A 19,812-nucleotide genomic window follows, 5' to 3' on the forward strand; every position below is an offset into this window, starting at 1 on the left:
TGGACAAACCCAGTATTCCTGAGATGGCCTCAGATGGTGACCATCTAGTCCGATAAGATTTGTTTTTGCTGCTGCACCAGAGAGAGATCTCAAACTGAGCAGATCCAGTTAGACGTGGCTTGCTGGATGGCACAGTAGAAGTCCCATCTTTCTTTTGGGGGTGTATCATTTGGTTGGTTGGATTGATTTTGTTTTCTTAATCACTAGCTTTGTGTAAGTAATAATCCATTTTCAGGGATTTCATAACAGCAACTTGTATCATTATACCAGATAAAAAGGATAAAGAAAACATCAGAATGAGTAAATTGGAGGGCAGCAAGGGAAATAACTGCATGGAATCTTAACTCAAATGGGAGGCACCTAAAAATTACGCATTTTAGGACAGAAGGGAAAATAGGAGACCAGATTATCTTCATGGGAATATGTTGGATAAATATATAAATCTTTCTGGCCCTAATACCCTAAACCTGGAATCTGCTTGGATCTTAAATCAGCCCAAGATGTACTGAGCTCTAGCTGCCCCTCTTGCCCAGCCTCCCCTACCTTGGAAACCACCTCTTCCATCACTTCATCCAGGAATGTCTTCTTTACCTGTGATAGAAGGAACTCCCCCAAAACAGTTGTTCCCCAGGAATGGCCCCAAAAAGTGTTATGTGAGTTTGCACAAAGTTCTGACACTTCACCTGAATTCTTTTCAACATGCCAGTATGTGTCTATAGAGAGGGGAAATAATGTTCTACACCTCACTTTCCAATTGCTTGGTTCCAGGTCTGGCTGGATTTGCACGCCTCTGTCCTGGAGATCAATATGAAGTAAGTATTATCTTGGTCTGGGTGCTGGAATTACAGACCTGAAGGGTAGGGGCCAGTTGTCATGTCATTTTGCTTCTCAAGTTGTCTTTTTTTTTTTTAATTTTTCATTTTGAAAAACATTTTAAGCCAATGAGAAAGTCTGGAAATGGGTACAGGACTTCCCATAAACCCTTCATCTAGATTCACCACTTTGTAACATTATGCCACATTTGCTCTGTCATCATCATTATTGCTGTCATTGTTACTATTATTTTGCTGAACCATTTTATTTATTTTTATTTATTTATTTTTGAGATGGAGTCTCACTCTGTTGCCCAGGCTGGAGTGCAGTGGCATGATCTCAACTCACTGCAACCTCTGCCTCCTGGGTTCAAGCGATTCTCCTGCCTCAGCCTCCAGAGTAGCTGGAACTACAGTCACCCGCCACCACACCTGGCTAATTTTTTGTGTGTTTTTAGTAGAGATGGGGTTTTACCATGTTGGCCAGGCTGGTCTCAAACTCCTGACCTCAAGCAATCCCCCCGCGTTGGCCTCCCAAAGAGCTGGGATTACAGGTGTGAGCCACCGCGCCTGGCCCCTGAACCACTTTAGAGCAAGATGCAAATGCCAGGACTCTTTATCCCTAAATTCTTCTTCTAAGAATGGAAGGACATTCTCTCACATAGGCATTACCAAGCCCTCAACACCAGTGAGTTTAAGATTGGCTCTTCAGCTAACGTCACCTGGAATTAGTCTATGTTCATATTTTGCCAGATGTTCCAATATTGTACTAGGTAAGCAGGGTTTGTTGTTTTTTTTCCTGATCCAAGAGCCAATCCAGGATCATGGCTGATCATAAGTACCATGACTGAAGAAAAATAACATCTAGATCTTTCTTTGTAAAAATGTGCTCCAAAAAGTAAAAATAGGCTTTGTTCCTTTCCCTCTTCAAAAGGAAACTTACATAACCATTTCATCTGACATCTCCTCCAAAACCCTCTGTACTCATACCTCTTAAAGCAGGGGTGAGGGTATATCTTCCCTTAAACATTAAAGCAGTCTGACCAAGGAAATATTGTACACCTTCCCCCAAGAGTACGTTGGATTTCAAAGTTCTTGCCAGCTCCATCTCCCTATCCAGAATAAGGATGTCTTTATTTCTTGCTTAAGAGGGTTTTAGCTGATACTTACTCCTCTCGCTAAAGGAGCTGGGTTGTGTGAAGAATTAATCCCAGTAGCTGCTCTATTGAAGCAGAACTAACAAGAGAGAGAACTGCTTGGCATGAGTGAGCAGAAGGGCACCATGCAGTGACCTTTTACTACAGAAAACCTGTACCCCCTGTGTCTCAGACAGGCAGAACTTACTGTGCTTTAAAAGTCTTGGGCCAGGCATGGTGGCTATTGCCTGTAATCCTAGCACTTTAGGAGGCCAAGGCAAGTAGATCACCTGAGGTCAGGAGTTCGAGATACCAGCCTAGCCAACATGGTGAAACCTCGTCTCTACTAAAAATACAAAAATGAGCTGGGCATGGTGGCACATGCTTGTAGTCCCAGCTACTTGGGAGGCTGAGGCAGGAGAATCGCTTGAACCCTGGAGGCGGAGGTTGCAGTGAGCCAAGATCATGTCATTGCACTCCAGCCTGGGCAACAGAGCGAGACTCCATCTCAAAAGAAAAGAAAAAAAGTCTCTTCCCCACTCATCCCCAGCTCCACCCACACCCAAGAGTAAGGGGGTGGAGGGAGAGTGAGGGAGAAGGGGAGGGCGGCAGTGGCGTTAGTTCTGTCTCCTTTTGATCTTGGTGTTCTGGTGGAGAAGGGGGCATGGCAAGACATGAAGGCCCTTGGATGTCTCCTCTCCAGATTTTCATGAAGTATGGCCGGCAGCGGTGGAAACTAAAAGGCAAAATAGAAGTAAATGGCAAGCAGAGCTGGGATGGAGAAGAAACAGTTTTTCTGCCCCTGATAGTTGGGTTCATCTCCATCAAGGTACAGTATTGTCATTGCCTGTTGTCTTTCATGGTGCCACAGCTGGATAATCTATTGGTGGGGCCTTTACCCGGGACCCCTGCCTGTCACCCCTCCATCCCACGGAGTTCTCTGCACTACAAGTCCATTACAAAGACTGTTGCTCTCACATCAGAATAGGTAAAGTCAATCTAAGATACACTTTTGAAATATCCATCTCTGGCCAGGCGTAGTGTAGTGGCTCACACCTGTAATCCCAGCACTTTGGGAGGCTGAGGTGAGTGGATCACGTGAGCCCAGGAGTTGGAGACCAGCCTGGCCAACATGGCAAAACCCCATCTCTACAAAAGTACAAAAATTAGCCAGATGTGGTACGTGTGCCTGTAGTCCCAGCTACTTGGGAGTCTGAGGTGGGAAGATCACCTGAGCCCAGGAGGTCAAGGCTGCAGTGAGCCATGATCACACTACTGCACTATAGCCTGGATGACAGAGAGAGACCCTGTCTCCAAAAAGAAAAAACAAAATCCACTTCCAATTTCAGATATGATTCTGAAAGAAATGACCAACCTAGCTCAGTAAAAAAAAATGACACATTATCCTACCTTTCTCCTCTGCTGTGATGTAAGGCCTTTCCCCTCCCACTCTCTCTGCTAGGTCACGGAGCTCAAAGGGCTGGCAACTCACATCCTGGTAGGTAGTGTGACCTGTGAGACCAAAGAGCTGTTTGCAGCCCGACCTCAGGTGGTGGCTGTCGACATCAATGACCTTGGCACCATCAAACTGAACCTGGAAATCACCTGGTAGTAAGTGCCTCTTCCTCTTTTATCTCTTCATATAGGAATATCTGATACGGGCTAGTGCTATTCAAAGCTGGTGCATGGACCATCTGCATCACCAGGGAGCTTGTTAAAAAAGCAGAATCTTGGGCCCCACCCCAGAACTACTGTGGCAGAATTGCTCAGGCCCCAGAATCTGTTTAACAAACTCCCCGGGTGAGGTGCACGCGTGTTAAAGTTGGAGAAGCCTGGATCATATCACCAATCGCCTCTTCTACTTTCTATTTTAAAATATTTTTTCTGTCACCTTCCTTCCCTCTCTACCTTTCAATATATAAGAGAATATGTCCTCTCAAGTAAACTAATTTGAAAGAAAATATCTGTCCAATAGGAGGTACTTTGACCTCAGAAAAATCCTGATTCTCACTATGATGCTTTAAATGCTTATTCCTCTTTATCGCATAAATTCATGCTGCTCTGGAAAATTATGAGCATCCTTAGTTCCTCTGCACTGTATTTACTGAAATAGAACATCCCCAAAGGGCAAGAGAGATCTTTTTTCAAAACAATGAACTTAGAAATGGTTTTCCAAAGTCACCCAGTGAGAAAGGTCATGATAAGTTATTAACACCAGTAGCGCCGGGCGCGATGGCTCACACCTGTAATCCCAGCACTTTGGGAGGCCAAGGAAGGTGGATCGCCTGAGGTCAGGAGTTCGAGACGAGCCCGGCCAACATAGTGAAACCCCGTCTCTACTAAAAATACAAAAATTAGCCGGGCATTGTGGCAGGCACCTGTAATGCCAGCTACTCGGGCGGCTGAGGCAAGAGAATCGCTTGAACCGGGAGGCAGAGGTTGCAGTGAGCTGAGATCGTGCCATTGCACTCCAGCCTGGGCAACAAGAGGGAAACTCCATCTCAAAAACAAACAAACAAACAAACAAACAAAAAAACAAAAGAAACCCCCACTAGTAGTTCACAATGTTTAATGTAATGCCCCTGGTATATTGCTGAGTTGACGTGTTGAGTATTCATGCTCAGGGTCTCATTTACAATATAGAAAGCCAGGTGTGGAAGCAGCAAAGACACTCTTGCCTCGTCATCATCAGCACACGTTACCCAGCCCTTCCCTCCCCACAATCTGCAGTCATTGACGTCTCACATGCAAGATCATTCTTCTTGCTGGATGAATCAGGTGCCATGATATTAAGTGGCATCATTGTGAACAGACTGTTATTCTCTTCCCACACAAGAGGCTCTGTGTCAACTGAAATGAATGGGATTCTATTTTTGAGTGTTTTCTTTAGAACAGAACAATAGTCTGTCGATGTCTTATACCATTAAGGTATCTAGCCCCACAAAGTTCAGATAATTTTTATAGACTTTTCAACATCTTGTTTTGTCGAAGCAAGCATTCATAAGTTTGTGTTTCTAATGTTGGTGAGGAACGGGTGTATCTAAGTGTATAGATAAATTGTGCTTAGAGCTGTGATAATATTCTGGGGTCCCTTGGGTGAGTCTAGACTCAGTTTTCTGCTCCACTTTTCTTTTATCCAGGTTTATTTTCTGCAAACCAATGTAGCTAAAACCAGCCCAGTTCCCACAGGTTGAGTTTACTTTTATGTAATGAGGTACTCTCTCAGCCTGTGGTCTGTTGATGATAGGTGATTTTACCAAATGTGCATACATGGGGTCCTGTTGTTTTGCAGTCCATTTGACGTGGAGGACATGACCGCATCCTCAGGTGCTGGGAACAAGGCGGCAGCCCTTCAGAGGAGAATGTCCATGTACAGCCAGGGTACCCCGGAAACACCCACCTTCAAAGACCACTCCTTCTTTGTAAGTTCAGTGTAATTTCCCGAGTAGAATCAGTGCACCTGAGCCAGTGCTTGCACCCAGCATTTGAAATGCTTGAGAGACAGTGCTGGGAGTTCTCAGTAATTCTATCAGAGGTGGTAAGCCTCCTGTTTTTCCTCTCTCCTTGCCCACCTTACCTATTGCTGTGATGCTAACATGTAGATTTTTCTGAACATTCTCTAAGATCAGCCTTTTAAAGAAGTTGATATAAATAATAGCCGCTTGTTTTAATCAAAAATGCTCGCTAAAAAGCTAACAAAACATAGTAACCTGATTCTTCCCACTAACTCCCCCATCTTGCTTTCACTTCTGAAGAGGTGGCTGCATCCTTCCCCAGACAAGCCAAGGCGGCTGTCTGTCTTGAGTGCCTTGCAAGACACTTTCTTTGCCAAGCTGCACCGCAGCCGCTCCTTCAGTGACCTGCCCTCCCTCAGGCCGAGTCCCAAGGCCGTGCTAGAGCTCTATGTGAGTGTGGCCTGCCGGGTATGGAGTGCTTGACTTCGGGGGGGCTTGTGGCATGTGTGACTCAGCATGTCTCTTGTTTTATCTTCTCTGTCTTGCTCACTGGGTAATAGTTACAGCTGTACTGTCCTTGGGGTGGGAAACTTGGTTGTGCATGTAACTTTGATAGAGACACAGTTTGTCCTTCTCTTCTAATAATCCCGTTTTTGTGCTGTGATTTTTCTCCATTGTGGCAAAGATATCCATGGTAACAAGATTTTAAACAAGTTTAAGCCTTTCAAAAACTGGCATTCGGCCCAGTATGGCGGCTCACACCTGTAATCCCAGCACTTTGGGAGGCTGAGGTGGGTGGATCACTTGAGCTCAGGCGTTCAAGACCAGCCTGGCCAACATAGTCAAACCCTGCCTCTGCTAAAAATACAAAAAGTAGCCGGGAGTGGAGGCATGTGCCTGTAGTCCCAGCTACTTGGGAGGCTGAGGTGAGAGGATCACTTGAACCCAGGAGGCAGAGGTTGCAGTGAGCCGAGATGGTGCCCTTGCACTCCAGTCTGGGCAACAGCAAACTCCATCTCAAAAACAAAAACAAAAAAAATTGGCATTCAAGGAACTCAGAAGGATTTCAATGAGTTTTACTAGAGCTACTTCTATTTGAAAGCTTCTCCGTCTTAGTTTATTATAATGTTTGTTAATTTTATAACACTTTGACAAAAAGAAATCCTTAATTCGCAGTCAGGAATACAATAAGTATTATGTAGTATACATTATGTCATGAGAGGATACACACTACACACATGCATGCACACGCACATGCATGGAACATCCTGCTCTTCACAGACGTATAAAAGGAAGCTTTGAGTGTCAGCAGAGGAAAGGATTAAAAGTCTTCGAGTTAATAATAATAATAGTTGCATCTTTTTCATTGAATTAAAAAATGCAGGTGAAGGCTGAACATGGTGGCTCACACCTATAATCCCAGCACCTTGTGAGGCCAAGGCAGGTGGATTGCTTGAGCCCAGGAGTTCAAGACCAGCCTGGGCAACAAAGTGAGACCCTGTCTCTACAAAAAATTTAAAAATTACCCTGGTGTGGTTGTACACACCTGTGGTCCCAGCTACCCAGGAGACTGAAGCAGGATGATCATTAAAGCCCAGGAGGTTGAGGCTGCAGTGAGTTATTGCATGACTGCAGTCCAGTCTGGAAAGCAGAGCAAGACCTTGTCTCAAAAGGCAGGTGAAAAGGACCAGGCTAAACTCTGGTGGACTTTTATTTTTTTTATTTTTTTATCTTTTTTTTTTTTTTTTGAGACAGTCTGGCTCCGTCGCCCAGGCTGGAGTGCAGTGGCCGGATCTCAGCTTGCTGCAAGCTCCGCCTCCCGGGTTTACACCATTCTCCTGCCTCAGCCTCCCGAGTAGCTGGGACTACAGACACCCGCCACCTCGCCCGGCTAGTTTTCTATATTTTTTAGTAGAGACGGGGTTTCACCGTGTTAGCCAGGATGGTCTCGATCTCCTGACCTCGTGATCCGCCCGTCTCGGCCTCCCAAAGTGCTGGGATTACAGGCTTGAGCCACCGCGCCCGGCCCTCTGGTGGACTTTTAAAGGAAAATGGGAAGAATATATGGGGGAAATATACACGAAAACATGAACCAAAACACAAAGAGCTAACACAGCTGTACACGCAACCATTACCATAACATGTATATTCATGCTCATGTGCTACAGGTTGAGGGTTGTGGGTGAGAGTTGGTAGAGGTTTCATGTCATAATTTAAATAAGAACAATGTTAGAAAACAACTGGATGATTTTCCTGATAAAGCCTTTTAGATAAACGCAAAGGTCCTCAGAGCGGCTGTTCCCATCTCCCTACAGCCCACCACAAGCCCATCTCACTTTTCCACTCTCTGTCCTCTGCTGGGGCCCCTTGGAGCTTCTCAGTGTCCTCAAAATGCACCACCTCTTTTCAGGAGCTCATGTCTTCGCATGTTGTTCCTTCTAGAATGCACTTCCTCTGGTGCCTGCCCCCTACCTCACCATCCTCCACATTAAGCTCCAGGACTGGCTCTTTCTCAGGCAGCAGCCACCCCCTTATTGGGGCCCTTCCCTCATGATGTCATCCCTCAGTTACAGCATGCACACCATTGTACTGTTGCGTGCTCATTGTTAGGCTCGTCCCCTTGGTAGACTGCAAGTCCCCTTGGGCAGGGCATCTCGATTTATTCTCACCAAATATTTGCCACTTAAGTAGGTGGAAGTTGGGCTTGAGTCTTGGAGTCTCAAGAGAAATGGCTGGGAAGGACTTTGGAATTGGAATAAGAATCCTGACAACCCAATCTCTCCGCCATACCCAGTGTCTCCCACCTCCCTCGGTGCTGCCATGAGATGTGTGCACAGATCAGATGAGGCTCAGTGGGACCATGTGGAGGACCCACAGGTTCTAGAAGCCTAAGGGACCCCCGTGGATGAGGTCTAAGGAGAAGGGTCCAGGCATCCCTCATCCCTCCCCTAAAAGATTCCTTTTATCTTTCCTAGAGACATAAGGTGTATATGAGGTGGGGGGTGCAAATACTTGAGGGAAGAAACTGAAATACACAAGCTGGGAGGGGAGGAAGAGGAGCACCAGAGCCCAACACCCCAACAACATTGTGGACCACAGCTCAGTAATCACTCACAGAGTAAAACATCCTCAGTTTTGGAGGTAAAGAGACTGAGCTTGTAGAGGTTACTCAAGTGTCCAGTGACACATCATTTTACTCGCCTGCAGTTAAAGTAAATCGCCTTCCAACCATGCTACAACAATGGACAGTTTGGGTGGAACGAACTGCATGTGTCAGGATCTCATGGCCTCAGATGCAGCAGCAATGAATGGGACCAGGGAGCCAGCTGGAGGAGGACGGGGAGCCTTTATCTTCCCGTCTGCTCCTCACTGCATTTGCTGTAACATTTTTATTCGCTGGGCTTATTCCCAGCAAATTTTGAGAATTTGTCAATTTCTATATAATTAAAACAATTATTAGCATAATACTTACCATTTATTTACTTTAAAAACCGAATCTGGAATCTGAGAAAATTAACCATTTTGGGCCGGGTGTGGTGGCTCACGCCTGTAATCCCAGCACTTTGGGAGACTGAGGCAGGCGGATCACCTGAGGTCAGGAGTTTGGGATCACCCTGACCAACATGGTGAAACCCTGTCTCTACTAAAAAAAAATATATACAAAAATTAGCTGGGCATGGTGGCGCATGCCTGTAGTCCTAACTACTTGGGAGGCTGAGGCAGGAGAATCACTTGAACCCAGGAGGCAGAGGTTGCAGTGAGTTGAGATCGTACCATTGCACTCTAGCCTGGGCAACAAGAGTGAAACTCTGTCTCAAAAAAATAAAAAAGAAAGAAAAATTAACCATTTTGAAGGGGTTAATCTCAATAACTAAAAAGCCCTTTCCACAGAGCAGCATTTGGCATTTAGGCATTATACACAGACCACAGCACAAGGAGAGCTGACTTAGAAATGGAAATGCCTGAATAAATGAATGATCTTGGTTACCTGGATATTTCTGACCTCTGTCTTCAGAGTTCTGCTTCATGAAGCACAGGGCGTACCTGTGACACCACCCGGGTCTGCTTGACAGATGACTCGGTGTTTCTAGGCAGCCTGAGAGCCCTGGGGTGTACCTCCTGCAAGATTGATGTTCCATTTATTGGTCTTTTCCTCTTATTTCTAGAGAAGTTATGCAAATGTATGGCTGGCCTTGAATTATTTATGGCATGGTTACTAAATTAATAAAACATTTTCCAGAGCTTGGGATTTGTGGGTAGAGATTTTCAAAGGAATAATTTTTGAGAATTGAAGCAGAACAAAACATCACATCTTTGGAACTAAATTGCATGGACGTTGGAAAGTTTTTTAAGATAGTTGCCTAAATAGAAAAAGGAATTGGTAATGTTATTCATAACTATGGCTGCCAAATATTATGAGCTCTTGGAATTCAGAAAACAAGCCCCCTCCCCCCCATGCAACCTTTTCTTTTGAAAAATGTCAAACCTTGAGACGATTGGCATGAACTTTCACCTAGATTCAACAATAGAAACAGTTCTTGATGGTCTGTTTTCTTTTGCCAGCCACACAGACACACACACACACACACACACACACACACACACACAGAGGCATCAACAAATAAAATGCTAATATTCTGAAAGCTCTGGGTATTTTCACTGTAATTGTCTTACACTCTGTCTGGAAATAAACCATGCCAAGCCAAATGCGTCATTTGTATTGAAAATAATAATGAGGTATCTTTTATCTACAGTCGAATCTACCTGATGACATCTTTGAAAATGGAAAGGCTGCCGCGGAGAAAATGCCACTGTCGCTCAGCTTCAGTGACCTGCCCAACGGGGACTGCGCCCTCGCCTCCCACTCAACAGGCTCCCCTTCCAACTCAACAAATCCAGAAATTACCATCACCCCTGCAGAGTTTCACCACAGCAGCCTGGCCTCCCAGAATGAGGGTTTGGATGACACCAGCTCAGCATCTTCCAGGAACTCCTTGGGAGAAGGCCAAGAGCCAAAATCACACCTGAAGGAGGAAGACCCAGAGAAGCCCAGGAAACCTGCCTCGGCCCCATCTGAGGCTTGCCGCCGACAGTCCTCAGGTGCTGGGGCTGAGCACCTGTTCCTTGAGAATGATGTTGCAGAGGCACTTCTGCAAGAGTCCGAGGAGGCCTCTGAGCTCAAGCCTGTGGAACTGGACACTTTGGAAGGAAACATCACGAAGCAGCTGGTCAAGAGGCTCACATCTGCAGAGGTGCCAGTGGCCACAGACAGGGTGCTCTCAGAGGGCTCTGTCGGGGGAGAATCCGAAGGCTGCAGATCCTTTCTAGATGGAAGCTTAGAGGATGCTTTTAATGGGCTTTTCCTTGCATTAGAACCACATAAAGAGCAGTATAAAGAGTTTCAGGATCTGAACCAAGAAGTCATGCATTTGGATGATATTCTAAAAGTAAGTACCTTTTCAGAGAAATTGGATTAGGTTTGGAGAGAAGTGTCCTAAGCCAACATTCTGTTTAAGATGAGGTATCGTTTAAAAAAAAGTCCTGTCCAGGCTGGGCGCGGTGGCTCACGCCTGTAATCCCAGCACTTTGGGAGGCCTAGGAGGGCAGATCACGAGGTCAGGAGATGGAGAACATCCTGGCTAACACCGTGAAACCCCATCTCTACTAAAAATACAAAAAAATTAGCTGGGCGTGGTGGCGGGTGCCTGTAGTCCCAGCTACTTGGGAGGCTGAGGCAGGAGAATGGCATGAACCCTGGAGGCGGAGCTTGCAGTGAGCAGTTATCGCGCCACTGCACTCCAGCCTGGGCGACAGAGCAAGACTCCGTCAAAAAAAAAAAAAAAAAAAATTATTGTCCAATCATAGGATTAATAGGTCATCATCATTTTAAATGGCACTAATATGCCAGTAGTACATATTAAGTTTTATTTTCCTGACAACAGATCAACTTATCTAAATTGATTAGGATTTAAACAAAGAGCTCTAGAGAATGTTGAAATTCCCCCAGTCCCCAAGTGAATCATTCTAATCCCATATGTGAAATAGTGGCACTTTGATGATTACAGTCTCACAGGCGTTACTGGATAGGATCCCTCTCAGGGGGTGGGGAAAGCAGGGAGCCCTTTCCCTGATTGGAGTCAGAGTAATCCAGTTCCATTGTGAGAGCCATGAGCCACTGCCTACTGGAGGAGACTGCCTGTTCTCACAATTGATCCAAATAACCAAGTCAGAATCTCAGATTAATCATCAGCAAAATAATCATCCGTTCTACTCTAGAGCGGGGAATCCATAGACTCTCCAGAGATACCCTCAATCCATGGGGATCAGACAGCCCAGGGTGCAGGTGAGAGGGTAAGATGAGAAGGATGATTTCCTCACAGGCGGGAGGTCCTGATAATGAGATCATTATTGCTGCATCAGAATGTATCTGTCTCGACCTGCATACAGATTAATTTTTTTAAAAACACTGCACAAGAAGACAGATTTGAATTGTTGTCCCAAATCTCACTGCCCCTTCTTGTATTATTTGCTGCTCTGATTTATATTGTTGTATAAAAGAAAAGAGAACTCGGATCCTTTTTCTTAAAAGAGCAGTTCGTTGGGGAACCTGGTCTCTAAAAAGGCTTGAAAGTAAGGTTGCAGGGGCAAGCCAAGAACCAACCCACAAAAGGCTGTTGCATCCCTTTCTAAGACTGTTTTCCTGGCTGAGCATGGTGGCTCACGCCTGTAATCCCAGCATGTTGGGAGGCCAAGGCGGGTAGATGACTTGAGCCCAGGAGTTAGAGACCAGTCCGGGCAACATGACAAAATCCCATCTCTACAAAAAATACAAAAATTAGCTGGGCATGGTGGCACACACCTGTAGTCCCAGCTACTCGGGAGGCTGAGGTGGAAGAATCGCTTGAGCCAAGGAAGCAGAGGTTGTAGTGAGCCGAGATCATGCCACTGCACTCCAGCCTGGGCGAAAAAGTGAGATCCTGTCTCAAAAAAGAAAGAAAAAAAGAGTATGATGATTGTTTATACATGCCCAGTGGCATCTGAAACTGCATTTCCAAGGCTTTTTGACCATCTTATCCTTCTCTCCTCAGTCTTGCTGACCTAACTCTGGAGGAGATTTGTGCCTAAGGCAGATGATAATTCAGGCTCTGACTCTCCAGGTCCTCAAATGCTCATGACAGTTCAGTTGATGGCATAGCCTCCGAGACACAGAAGGGCACTCTGAATCTACTTTCTGTAAAATATCAGTTCAAAACCATCAGCTCAGGGTTTGTACATGCAGGCTGCTTGTCTGGTATTCCACTAAGCACCTATCTTTTCTGCACAGTTGACCAGCTTTGCTTTGTGGGCAAAAGATATTCATTTCAAAGAGCTAAGACACAAATTGATGCCATCTAAAGTGAATTCCTTAGAGAAATCCAGTAGTGATAGCAGCTCCCATTCCAGGCATCTAGGGTGCTGCTAAGTAGCTCAATCCTCAGGAAACACTAAGCATTATGAAAAACTGGTGACCAGACACTTCTTTCCAGAGTATTATTTCAGTCTGCTCTTGTTCTAAAATTGTCCTGCTACTAAAATCCTCAACTGCCCCTTTCTTTGTCATGACCAATATTTAAACACATCCATACTGTACAAGATCAAATTGTGCAGACACCTTGCTTAGGAAAAAAGACCCTAGAAGCAGGTGAAGTCCAGACCGACTCCCTCTCTCCCCCTGAGACTGCTGAAAACGTCACTAGTGAGTGTGTTTAGGTCTGGGGCAAATGGCTTTGTATCCAGCCAGAATTAAAGCATCAGCTGGACAAAGCTTTCTCTTTTCTCCCTCCTTCACATTCCTAGGATGCTAAACATCTTGACCATCAGAAACTAAATGGTGCTGCCTCTTGGACGGAGATCACTGAGGGTGAATGAGACAACTGTGATTTAAAAGACTGAAAGACGTTTTCCCATGTGCTTTTGTGCCATCTTGAGTGTCAGAGACAGATCCCTGCAAGGCCCTTTCTACCTTGCACTAAGAAATCAGCACGGAGTGTCACCTAACTGGATGGAGGACATTTAGTGCTTCTTACTTGCAGAATTTGTCCCATTCGACCCACCCCAGCATCTTCTTGAATATTTGGAAATACTTCTCTCCAACTCTGTGCCTGTAGCAACTGGCATTGTTTTGCTTGTAATGTTTCTGCATGTGGCCAGCATTATAGAATGCTCCAGGCCAGAGAATGGGATTGTTCCCATGATGCCAGGGCCTGGTCAGGGAAGTGATGGGACTTGTTCCCTTTGAGGCAGAGCTACAGAGGAAGCAGGGCTGCTTCTTGTCATGCTTAAGGCATTCATTCTTTCCTCAAAGCTCAGAGGAAAAATTATATGCTGTGAGTAGGTGCGATGGCACATGCCTGTAATCCCAACACTTTGGGAGGCCAAGGATTGCTGGAACCCAAGAGTTCAAGACAAGTATGGTCAATATAGGGAGACCCTGTCTTTACAAAAAGGAAAAAAATTAGCCTGGTGTGGTGACACATGCCTGTGGTCTCAGCTACCTGGGAGGCTAAGTTGAGAGGATTGCTAAAGCCCAGGAGGTTGAGGCTGCAGTGAACTGTGATCACACCATTGCACTCCAACCTGAGTGACAGAGCAAGACCTTGTCTCAAAAAAAAAAAAAAAAAAAAAGATGCAGGGCTTCTTACCTAGGGAACATGGGCTAGGTAAATTTGAGCCACTTCCTGTTTCTGGGATTTGTTTTGTTAGTCCTTTAGAGCAGGTGCCTTAGATAGCTAGCACCTTTTGTAGAACACTGAAGACATTGCCACTTGGAATTAGAGATTGGTCAGTATTCAGCATTGACTCACGACTTAAAATTTGTCTGCTTGTTGTATTTTATTTTGGGGTGAGCACTAGGCAGAGGAATATAGCAGTTCTGTTTCCCAAGGCTTTGTGGTTGACTTTGTTTTGTTTTGTTTTGTTTTCAACTTTTTGTTACAAAAATTTCAAACAGAAGTAGAGAAAATCCTCTAATGGATCCCAGTGTGCCCATCCCTCAACCTCCCCAGTGATCAACTCATGGCCAATCTTGTTTCCTATTCTTCAACCTGCTTACTTCCCTCCGGATTCTTCTGCAACCAGTCCCAGATATTGTGCCATTTTACCCATGGTTGTACTTCTTTTTTGGATATTAAGATTTTTAAATGCATTTTTAAATGCTAGCAAAAAATAAAAACTTGAAACAAAAAAAAAAGTGTGGCATCTCCAATTGAGCATCGTGTGTCCTGTTTCTCTTTCTGGATGTGTTGATGTTCTCCCTGGTGCCTTCTGCCTTTACAGTGCAAGCCAGCAGTAAGCCGCAGCAGGTCTTCCAGTTTAAGTCTTACAGTTGAAAGTGCTTTAGAAAGCTTTGATTTCCTGAACACCTCTGATTTTGATGAGGAGGAGGATGGTGATGAGGTTTGTAATGTTGGCGGAGGTGCTGACTCAGTATTTTCAGACACTGAGACTGAGAAACACAGGTAAGTCTGAAGTTAGTGTCTCCTTATATTTCTCCTATCACAGCTGATACAGTAGTTCTTTGTTACTGTCAGAGGGGACCTGGTACACATTTCAAGGAAGATAAAACTCTCCACATGAGTGACCAATTGGCTTACAATTCCTTTTTATTGTCAAGTGCAATAAAAGCATCAATATTATTCATCTCTTTGGGGTTGCCTAAGGGAAAATAAATATCTTTATATTTCCTCTTTATAAATAGGAAAATTTTGTATGAGAGTGTTTATATACACATACATGTGTACACATTTTTTTTTTTTTTTTAGGACAGAGTCTTGCTCTGTCACCCAGGCTGCAGTGCAGTGGTGCAATCTCAGCTCACCACAACCTTCACCTCCCAGGTTCAAGCAATTCTCCTGCCTCAGCTTCCCCAGTAGCTGTGACTACAGGCGCTTGCCACCACACCCGGCTAATTTTTGTATTTTTTTAGTAGAGATGGGGTTTCATATGTTGGCCAGGCTGGTCTTGAACTCCTGACCTCAGGTGATCCACCCGCCTTAGCCTCCCAAAGTGCTGGGATTACAGGTGTGAGCCACCACACCCAGCCCTCACATGTGTCTTATAGGGTTCAATGTCTACAACTTGACCCCATGCAATTAATTCCAAATTAACTAGGTATACACATTTCTGGAGAACTCTTACTGGATGACAAATTTGGACCTGGTTCTCCCTGGTTTGCACTTTACTTCCGTTGACTTTGTTTTGTTGAGCTTCCCTTTCCCAACCCTTTATGCTTCCTTCAACCCAGTGAGTCTTTGCATGAGACTGAGTTCATCAAGGCATGCATCAAAGCCAAGTTTAAGTCCCATGGTGCATATTTCTCTTAGAATGTAAGAGAGGATGACCGATGACTGCCACTGGTTCTGCAGCAATCTAGGTGGAGAATGTGACCTTCTCTGGAAGCAGCGGATGAAGGTGAAACATTGTCACCTTCACCATCAGGTGTCCTTGTGCAGCCAAATCGCATTTTGAGAACTAGAGCCTGGGGTCCAATTTTATAACTACAGATAAAGCAAAATAAGTACAGTGGAACGTACCCACCTCCACCAATTGCTGTGAAAGAAAACACACTTTCCCAAAGTGGGGGTGGATTGCCTGCTCATCTTTACCTTTGGCACAATATGACGTAAACAGGTTTCAAGTTACAGCAAGCTATGACTTCAACCTTCACAAATCTCTCTGAAAGATGTTAGTTTTTGTTGTTGTTGTTGTTGTTGTCCCTGAAGGGTTTCCTTTTTCAAAATAAAACCAGGAAAAAAACCATGAGAACTTGAATTTACCCCTTAAGCAAACTGGGGACATGGCAAAGAAAATTTATTAAATTAATGTAATGTTTAAATTATCCTACATTTGGCCAGGCATGGTGGCTCATGCCTATAATCCCAGCACTTTGGGAAGCCAAGGCCAGAGGATTACTTGAACTCAGTAGTTCAAAACCAGCCTGGGAAACATGGCAAAATCCCATCTCTACTAAAAATACGAAAGTTAGTTGGGTGTGGTGGTATGCACCTGTTGTCCCAGCTATGCGGGAGGCTGAGGTGGGAGGATTGCTTGAACCCAGGAGGTCAAGGTGAGCTGAGATTGTACCACAGCACTCCATCTTGGGCAACAGAGCAAGACCTTCTCTCAAATAAATAAATAAGGCAGGGCCTGGTGGTTCACTCCTGTAATCCCAGAACTTTGGGAAGCCGAAGAGGGTGAATCACTTGAGGTCAGGAGTTCGAGACCAGCCTGATCAACATGGTGAAACCCCGTCTCTACTAAAAATACAAAAATTAACCAGGCATGGTGGTGTATGCCTGTAGTCCCAGCTACTCAGGAGGCTGAGGCAGGAGAATGGCTTGAACCTGGGAGGTGGAGGTTGCAGTGAGCTGAGATCGAGCCACTGTGCTCCAGCCTGGGTAGCAGTGCGAGACTCTGTCTCAAAAATAAATAAATAAAAATAAATTGTTCTGCCTTCATATTTTTCAGCTTGATAGAATGTGTGAAACGCTTCTTATCCAAAAATTTTTCTGCATACTTGTTACCTTAAGCTGTTACAGGATATAGCAAAGTCAGGCATCAATCTAAACTTTTTTTCTTCTTGCTATAAGAAACATTTTAACAACAGAAATATTACAGATTTTATAAATGTTAAAAATCTATATTAAATATGTCTAATTTGATCAATCTCATTGTATGTCATCAGAAGTATTAGGGAAGAGTGTGTGTGTGTGTGTGTGTGTGTGTGTGTGTGTGTGTGTGTGTGTGTGTGTGTTTTAAATATATAACAGCTGCTATGTGTGGACTGCCCGGACACAAACTGAGTGTTTTCCCCTTGGAGGCAAATGTGAATCAGAATAAAGCATTCAAAGCCTCTAAGCTCTGGTGCTGATCTTTTTAAATTGTGGACACCAGAGAGTGTGAGGCTAGAAGCCCAAATCTGCCCTGTCCTGTCTAGCTGGGTGAACCAGGACACTCTTAACATCCCTGCTAATCATGGGAAACAGGATCACTCTTGCCACCCTCCCCAGTACACAGGTTTATTTTAAGAATAAAATTAGATAATCAATGCAAGAGATTTTTTAAAATGTAGGTGCCTATCATTATATAACTTCATACAGTTCAACAAGGAGGTTTAAACAAAGCGTGAGAAGCAGAACTAAGCTATTCCTCTAAATATTCAAACACCCTTTTTAACTTTTGTCCGGAGTAGAACATCATGTCTCTCTTCTTGGCAGCTTTCCTTTTTCCTTTTATTCAAGTAGCAATTGATGTGAGGCCAGGAAAAAGCCGTGACAGATTATTTCTTAATGGTATTGCCTTTGGGAAACCACAAATATAGAGGACAGTTTAATCCCAGAAAATTTGGCAGATCACCCTGTCAACAGAGCAGGAGAGTGCAACACATTCAAACTGAGGGCGTGTTTCAAAGACTTCTGGGTGAAACGACTTCATAAGTGGCTCATTAGGCTTAAGAAGCAGAGAAAGAACTTTGAAAGCAATTTGTTTGCATTTCCTTTTAACTCTAGGCAATTTGGTGACCAGGCAGAATTAAGTAATTTTTGAAAGGTGTCTCTATTTTTCAAGATAGGCAAGTGAAAGACTGTTTTCAGGGGGTGCTGCTGGGGCCTGATGCAAACCATGTTGACTTGACCTGTGGTTTGTGCACAGAAAAAGAATAGCTAATGTTTTGCCCACCTTCAATAGTTACAGGTCAGTTCACCCAGAAGCCAGGGGCCATCTCAGTGAAGCGCTCACTGAAGACACAGGAGTTGGGACCAGTGTGGCAGGAAGTCCTCTCCCACTGACCACAGGCAACGAGAGCCTGGACATCACCATCATCAGGCACCTCCAGTACTGCACCCAACTCGTGCAGGTAGGATCAGCGATGAATTTGTGTTTGAGATGCCAGGTGATTTACATACCAGGAAGTGTGCTTTCATTTTTTAGTGTTGCCAGGGGAATGAGAATTCAGGAATAAGAGAACAGTCTTGCTCTGGTTTGAGCCCAGTCAAAAACTCTGATGGGCCTGCCCAACCCTCTACAACCTTGGGTTTTTCATCTTCGAACCTAACTCTCCAGACCTTAACAGTAGTAGGTGGAATATGGTTAGCTCTCATTGTTGTCTCATTTGGTAGTAAATGAGAATAATGTGATTAAGGGGGTGGCGAGGGGGAAAGCATTTGTATTCCACCATCTGCAATGGAGTTTGAAAGCCAGTAGTACTGAATATATATTAATGTGAATGTCAAATGAATTACTTTTTCACCACCTGGAGAGCTAAAAGAAAGTGTTAAAGAATCTAACCACAGTCTCCTGGATCTTGAATAAGTACTTCTTATTAGCAATGCTAAGAGATATTTCTCTAGGCCATCATCATCACCATTTAGCTTTCATTCTGGGACACCACAGAGCTGATTTTTTCTTCTCATCCCAAGCTGTTTACCACTTAAGGTTTTTCAACAGTGGCGCAAATGTTCTGAAATTCTTTTGTTGCAGGAAGGGTTTCAGCTGTCTTGAACAAAGCATTTTTCCTCAAGCATCTACTTAAGAGCTTTCTCCTTGCCTGGTTGCTTTTCTTCTCCTAATATCATTCTTCTCCCAGCTTGCTTGGATGTATGTGAAACAGGAAGAGAATGCAAAAGCTAATATAATGGTTCCAGACCAGGCACAGTGGCTCACGCCTATAGTCCCAGCACTTTGGGAGGCCAAAGCAGGAAGATTGTTTGAGCCCAGGAGTTTGAGACTAGCCTGGTCAACAGAGTGAAACCTCATCTCTACAAAAGATACAAAAATTAGTCAGGCGTTGTGGCACACGCCTGTGGTCCCAGCTACTCAGGAGGCTGAGGAGGGAGGGTTGCTTGAGCCTGGGAGGCAGAGGTTGCAGTGAGCTGTGAAGGCGCCACTGCACTCCAGCCTGGGTAACAATGGTTCTACTCCTTTCTGTGTCTCTCAGAGACCTGTCTCGATCACCTGATAGGCACAGATGCAGAACATGGACCTGTACTACCATGCTGAATTGTCTAAGGTATTTGGACTCTAAAACAAATAGGATTTGCAAACCCAGCACTTTGGGAGGCTGAGGCCTCATTTAAAAAAAAAAAAAAGAAAAAAGTGTCAAGGGGATCAGCCAAGCAGGAAGGGTGCAGAAAGAGGAGGAATTGTTGTAACCCAAAAGCACAGAGCCTGTTGGAAGACAAGAGTCAGGGTGAGGAGCCAGGGGTCCCTTGGGAGCCCAGCAGAGGGGCAGGGTTGCCTCCTTGGTAACACACATGTAAGGAGAATATGCTTCTCCACCGGAGATGAAGAGCATCAGAGAAGCCTCAGACAACCGTGTGCTGTGGGAGACTGGTCGGCAATTCTAACTCCTGCCACTTGGTTAGCCAACACTTA

General features: G+C 44.7%; 1 protein-coding gene across 39 annotated transcripts in view; it reads left to right on the forward strand.

Annotated features, from left to right (window-relative positions):
* Positions 1 to 19,812, forward strand: part of RIPOR2 (RHO family interacting cell polarization regulator 2) — a 240,215-nt gene that overhangs the window by 198,770 nt on the left and 21,633 nt on the right. For 10 of the 39 annotated variants that reach the window (XM_074038759.1, XM_074038757.1, XM_005553892.5 and 7 more), the window contains 7 exons: positions 769 to 812; positions 2,652 to 2,777; positions 3,411 to 3,559; positions 5,241 to 5,370; positions 10,158 to 10,850; positions 14,719 to 14,900; positions 18,127 to 18,295. In XM_074038759.1, coding sequence (XP_073894860.1) covers positions 769 to 812; positions 2,652 to 2,777; positions 3,411 to 3,559; positions 5,241 to 5,370; positions 10,158 to 10,850; positions 14,719 to 14,900; positions 18,127 to 18,295 — 1,493 coding nt within the window. Of the gene's footprint in view, positions 1 to 768; positions 813 to 2,651; positions 2,778 to 3,410; positions 3,560 to 5,240; positions 5,371 to 5,703; positions 5,854 to 10,157; positions 10,851 to 13,239; positions 14,633 to 14,718; positions 14,901 to 18,126; positions 18,296 to 19,812 lie in introns of those variants that run through there. The other 29 variants (XM_045390575.3, XM_015449843.4, XM_045390574.3 and 26 more) reach the window with 7 other exon arrangements.

The sequence above is a fragment of the Macaca fascicularis genome, chromosome 4 (genome assembly GCF_037993035.2).
Source record: "Macaca fascicularis isolate 582-1 chromosome 4, T2T-MFA8v1.1".
Classification (NCBI taxonomy): Eukaryota; Metazoa; Chordata; class Mammalia; order Primates; family Cercopithecidae; genus Macaca; species Macaca fascicularis.